The 6,373-nt window shown below is 41.5% G+C and overlaps 1 protein-coding gene across 1 annotated transcript in view; it reads left to right on the top strand.

Moving 5' to 3' along the window:
* The first annotated feature begins 237 nt into the window (after positions 1–237).
* The window catches only part of LOC135094315 (uncharacterized PE-PGRS family protein PE_PGRS20-like), a 14,930-nt gene continuing 8,794 nt past the window's right edge, over positions 238–6,373 (top strand). The window contains exon 1 of the mRNA XM_063994313.1: positions 238–266. Coding sequence (XP_063850383.1) covers positions 262–266 — 5 coding nt within the window. The 5' untranslated portion in view covers positions 238–261. The remainder of the gene's footprint in view (positions 267–6,373) is intronic.

Below are 6,373 nucleotides of genomic sequence, written 5' to 3' on the forward strand. Positions count from 1 at the left end.
TGTGTGTGTGTGTGTGTGTGTGTGTGTGCCATGGCAACACACTGAAATTAGTGTTGATGTCGAAATTTGTTACACACACACACACACACACGCACGCACACACACACACACACACACACACACACACACACACACACACACACACACACACACACACACACACACACACACACACACACAGGTATAACGCTTATAAATAACGGCCAGGGGCTTGTCACGCTTCATTCACTCGCGGCTCGTTCGTCTGCTCACATCTACAGAATGAGGTGAGTTTGTGTCACGTTGTTGACATCCTGTGGCTCTCTTCTCCGGCTTAAGGAAACTGTCAGGCCTACACTTAGCAAACCTATCTACTTTCAGCTATCATCTGTCTAAGATCTTTGAGCGCCTGTTAGCCAAGCGTCTCACACGTTTTTTTTAGATATTAATAAGTTGTTGCCATCTAATCAGTTTGGTTTTAGAAAAAGTCTCAGTACTTTTGATGTTCTTGTTTACATAACACACGACATTCAAGTTGCTCTTGATGCTGTTTATGAGTCTAGAGCAATTTCACTTGACTTTAACTCTGCATTTGATCGTGTTAACCACAAAGCCCTCCTGTCTAAAGTCAGATCTCTTATCATTGGTGGCCGCTTCCATCAAATTATTTCAGGGTTCCTAACCGATAGAAAGCAGCGTGTGACTGTTGATGGCTGTTTCAGTTCCTTTAGTCCAGTTATATCCGGTGTTCCACGAGGAAGCGTCCTGGGACCTATTCTTTTTATTATTTACACTCTTGACATGTGGTGTACGATTGAGTCTGATATAGTTGCTTATGCTAACGACACCACTTTATATGCAGTAATTCCTTCCCCTCAGGATGGACAGAGAATCGCTAATGTTCTCACTCGAGATGTCTCAAGGATTATGTCTTGGTGTGATCGGTGGTGTATGAAACTAAACCCGAGTAAGTCTCACAGTATGGTTATTAGTCGATCAAGGACGCCTTTTCCTCCTCACCCTGATATTGTTGTCAATGGAGTACTAGTTTTAAATTGTTCTTCACTAAAGTTGCTTGGAGTCACCCTTGATCCCAAACTCACTTTTGAGTTGCACTTGAGTTCACTTGCGTCGTGAATCTCACGAAAAGTTGGTTTATTGCGTAAGTGCAGTCGGATATACTCCTCTGATGATATTGCCAAAAGCTGCTTTTACTCTTTCATACTGCCTCATTTTGAGTACTGTCATTCTGTTTAGATTTCTGCAGCTGAGTCTAATTTAAAACTTTTAGATAGAGCACTCAACCAGATTAAATTTCTTCTCCCTAATCTTGAGATTAAACTTCAGCATCGACGTTTGGTAGGGTCACAGTCTTATTTCTTCAAAATTATGTCTAATGTCAACAACCCGTTGCACCGTCATTTGCCTGCTCCCTTAGAACTGGCAAGTGCTACAAGACACTCCACGAGCCTGAACGACCGTGCCTTGTCTGTGAATCGATGTAATGCATCACAATTTTCCCGGTGTTTCATCCCAGAGTCCGTCAGAGTCCTTTCAAATCTTCCTATTCTATGCTTTCTTCCTGTTACTAAACCTTCAGTTATCAGTGAAGTGCCACTGGACCTTCGGGCTTATGCATTCGTGCTTTCCAGTGGGTCGTCTTCGTTTATTCATATAATAATAATAATTAATAATAATAATAATAATAATAATAATAATAATAATAATAATAATAATAACAACAATAATTATAATTCCCATCCATAAATTTGTCCAATCCTGTATTCAACTTATCTACATACATTTTTAGCTTCTAACGGTAGAATATAATAATTGTTTAGTGCATTTAGTTACTTTTATCTAAGGGTTTACATGTCTTTCTCAAAGAGAAGACCTACATGGTCGAAATTGACATTTATGTCTTTTAGGGTCCCGAAGAAATACTAAATTTATATTTGGTGTTGGTCGCACCGCCTCCATGAGAAAAGAGAGAGAGAGAGAGAGAGAGAGAGAGAGAGAGAGAGAGAGAGAACATAAGAACATAAGAAATAAGGGAAGCTGCAAGAAGCGACCAGGCTTACACGTGGCAGTCCCTGTATGAAACACACCTACCTATTTCCATCTGTTATCCCAATCCATAAACTTGTCTAATCTTCTCTTAAAGCTCTCTAGTGTCGTAGCACTAACTACATGATTACACATGATTACTGAGTCCGTTCCACTCATCTACCACTCTATTTGAGAACCAATTTTTTCCTATCTCCTTCCTAAACCTAAATTTTTTTAAGCTTGAACCCGTTATTTCTTGTTCTACCCTGGTTGCTGATCCTAAGAATTTTGCTTATATCTCCCTTGTTATAACCCTTATACCACTTAAAGACTTCTATCAGGTCCCCTCTTAACCTACGTCTCTCTAGAGAATGTAAATTTAACAGCTTCAACCTCGCTTCGTAAGGAATACTCCTCATCCCCTGTATCCTTATAGTCATTCTCCTCTGTACTGATTCTAATAGACCTATATCTTTCCTGTAATGTGGGGACCAGAACTGCACAGCGTAGTCTAGATGAGGTCTGACCAGCGCCAAGTATAACTTTAATATTACTTCCGGCCTTCTACTTTTAACACTCCTAAAAATGAATCCTAGTACCCTATTTGCCTTGTTTCTGGCTTCTAAGCATTGTTTCCCTAGACGGAGTTCAGAGCTAACTATAACTCCTAAATCTTTCTCGTACCCTGTACCTACCAGAGTTTGGTTGTTTAATATGTACCTATTGTGTGGGTTTCCTCTACCTACGCTAAGCACTTTGCATTTATTGATATTAAATTGCATTTGCCATCTATCCGTCCATTCATTCATTCTATCTAAGTCTGCCTGCAAGGCGATGGCATCCGATTCTGACCTAATTAATCTACCTATCTTTGTGTCATCCGCAAATTTACTAACATCACTACTAATTCCACTATCCAAGTCATTGATATATATTAAAAATAACAATGGTCCTAATGCTGATCCCTGTGGCACCTTACTAATTACATGACCCAACTCGGATTTCGAGCCGTTTATTACCACTCTCTGTCGCCTGTTACCAAGTCATGACCCTACCCAGCCTAACACCTTCCCATCTATCCCGTGTGCACTAACCTTTCTCAGGAGCCTTTGACTGGGTACCTTGTCAAATGCTTTATTAAAGTCCAGATATAAGATATCATAACTATCACCATTATCTACTGCCTCGTACACCTTACTGTACAAACTTAACAAGTTTGTCAGGCAAGACTTCCCCTTCGTGAAGCCATGCTGTGACTGATTTATCAAGTTATGTTTGTCTAAATGTTCCCTAATGTTCCTCGCTATTATTGACTCTAACATTTTACCTACAACTGAAGTTAAGCTGACAGGTCTATAATTAGACGCAAAAGTTTTATCTCCTTTCTTAAAGATGGATACTACATTAGCCTGCCTCCACATTACTGGTACCTCACCCGACTCCAGTGATTTCCTAAAGACAGAAACTAACGGCTCACTAATAATCTCTTTACATTCCTTAAGTACTCTGGGATATATTTCATCAGGTCCTGGTGACTTGAACTTTTTTAGCTTATCTATCTCCTGTTCCACTATCTCCCTAGTTATGGAAATATCTGTCAGCTTCTCATTCTCATCTGCTCTAAACACCTGTTCACTATCTGGCATATCCTGCATGTTTTCCTGGGTGAAGACAATTAAAAAATAATCATTCAGAAGTTTACTTATCTCCTCCCCAGAACTAACTAGCTCCCCATCTGCTGCCTTTAATGGACCTACAGTATCCTTATTCTTCGTCTTGTATACCTGATAAAATCCCTTGGGGTCCATCTTCGCCTGGCTGGCTACCTTTAATTCATAATTGTCCTTAGCTTTCCTCGTTAATTTCCTGACTATTCTAACTAATTCATTATATTGTGTCCTTAAAACTTCTTCACCTGCCCTTAATCTCTTATATATACTTCTCTTACACCCTATATAATGCTTTAACTTAGCAGTCATCCATTTAGGGTAATTTTTTTGTGATCTTATTGTTCTATACGGGATATTTGCTAACTGACCTGTATGAACTTTATCTACGAAATATTTATACAATTCATCTACACTTACTTCACCTAATCCCCTCATCTCGTCCCCTACCATCCTCTCCACTCCCTCATCTACTCGCCTCGATCTCACCTCTCTCATTTCAGTATCACCTGACATTCCAACATACTCACACCTATCTCCCCCCTTCCTCTTTCCTCCTCCCTTCCGGAGCCTCACCTCACCTCTCTCATCCTGCCTTATCTCTCTGAACTCCGTCCCTGACCTGACCTCACCCTGCATCCTTTGCCAGTCCACTCCTTGGAGGTACCTTTTTAATTCTTCAAAATCTGCTCTCCTAAAGTCAGGTATTTTACTAGTGTTTTTGTTTCTAGCAGTTTCTTCCCATTCTAAATTGTACCTAATTTCCCTATGGTCACTGTTACCTAGCTGTCCTCCAACCTCTACCAGCGTGACTGCTTCTTCCCTGTTAGTAAGAATTAAATCTAGAATATTATTCCCCTTGTGGGTTCTACGACTACCTATTTAAAAAACTATCCTGAATTACCTTAAGAAATTCCTCTGCTTCCTTGTTACCCACAATGAGACTCCAGTCGATATTCCTAAAATTAAAATCTCCTACCACACATACCTGACTGTATCTGCCTGTTCTATTTAATTCCTGCCACAGTGAGGTGTTAATTTCCTCTGTACTGGTCGGTGGTCTGTAAACTACCCCTAGTATTACTGACTGCGATCCTTCCTTAATATCTACCCATATCGACTCTGCTTTGTTATCTGTTTTAATTCTATTGTTCATACAACACTGTAATGTGTCCCTAACGTATAACGCGACGCCTCCTCCTTTCCTGTTTTCCCTATCTTTATAGAACATTGTATACCCATCTATCTTAACCTCTGGATTAAATACTTTTCCTGACGTATCTAACCAAGTTTCAGTTAAAGCAATGATATCAAATTTCTCTACGCTCGTTATTCCTCTAAGCAAGTCTATTTTATTCAGAATACTTTTACAGTTTGTGTAGTGAACACTTAAGCTAATTCTCACCATCCCAGAGCTAGCTACCTTTTTAGATTTAACTAATTTGCCCCTCGCCTTCTCCTCACTACCCCTTCTTCCCTCCCGACTAACGAAAAAAGTGCTGGAGTGCAGTTACCTCCCGCTCGAGTGTTTCGGCCAAAACACGAACACCCTGGCGTGACAAATGCACTCCATCCCTGGCGTACAAGGTGTCCGTACCATAGAAAAGGTCCCAGTTGTCGATGAACGTCCATCCATTACTCCTATAATGATTCGCGAGCCTGCGATTCACTGTAATAGCCCTGGACAGCCACTCAGCACCAACTCCCCTCCTCGGCAAGACACCACATACCACGGGGATCCCACCCTTGTCCCTAATCCTGTCCAAAGCCTGTCGAAACCTCCTGATAAGCTCCTCACTCCTGACCTTACCAAGGTCATTCCCTCCCGCACTGAGAAAAACAATGGGCTTGGTCCCATCTTTTTCCAAGCACGTGTCTAGCCTATCAGCTACCTTCCCTATCCCGGCCCCCGGCAAACACATCCTCGACCTACGCTTCTTATCCCTAGCACAGAACGCACTATCTAAGTGCCTAACCTGACTATCACCAAACACAAGCACTCTACCTTGGGGCAGGGTAACTGCATCTGCCCCCTCCTTCTTGCCTCCTCCCGCCCTGTCCACCTCCTTCTCCTTCCCTTCCTCCAGCACATTGAAGGGATTCTTCGTCTCCACGCAAGGTGCCCTGAGGACCTTCACCCTCTTGGCTCCCCTGCACACAACCAACCACTGCTCCTCCGTCGCCTTACTAGGTAAGGTGACGGTGGGGCACGACCCTCCCACAGGTGCTGAGATCCTCTCATAGAACTCAGCCTGCAGGTCTGAGATCCTCTCACGAAACTCAGCCTGCATCTCCGAGATCCTTCGATTTAACTCAGCCTCCACCTCTGACACCTTCGCAACCATCAGACAGACAGACAGACAGACAAAAGTTGTAATAGATACAGTAATCATGTTAGTGCCGAGTCATAAGGAGCTTTAAGGAAGATTAGATAGATCATGAGTATTGTGCAGGGAATATCATCCGTAGATCTACTGGCTTTCTGCAATTTTCCTTATTTTCTTTCTTTATTTATTTATTTTTTTCTTTAGGAAAGAGAATATACAGATGAGCATTACAAAACCTGAGGGAAATTTCTCCCAGTGATAAATTTTAACACTCCAGTAAGAAGTCTCTTCTGTGAAATATAAATTATTATGTATTAACCAACGTGAAAAGAAAGAAAAATCATAGAATGT

The sequence above is a fragment of the Scylla paramamosain genome, chromosome 45, assembly GCF_035594125.1.
Source record: "Scylla paramamosain isolate STU-SP2022 chromosome 45, ASM3559412v1, whole genome shotgun sequence".
NCBI lineage: Eukaryota > Metazoa > Arthropoda > Malacostraca > Decapoda > Portunidae > Scylla > Scylla paramamosain.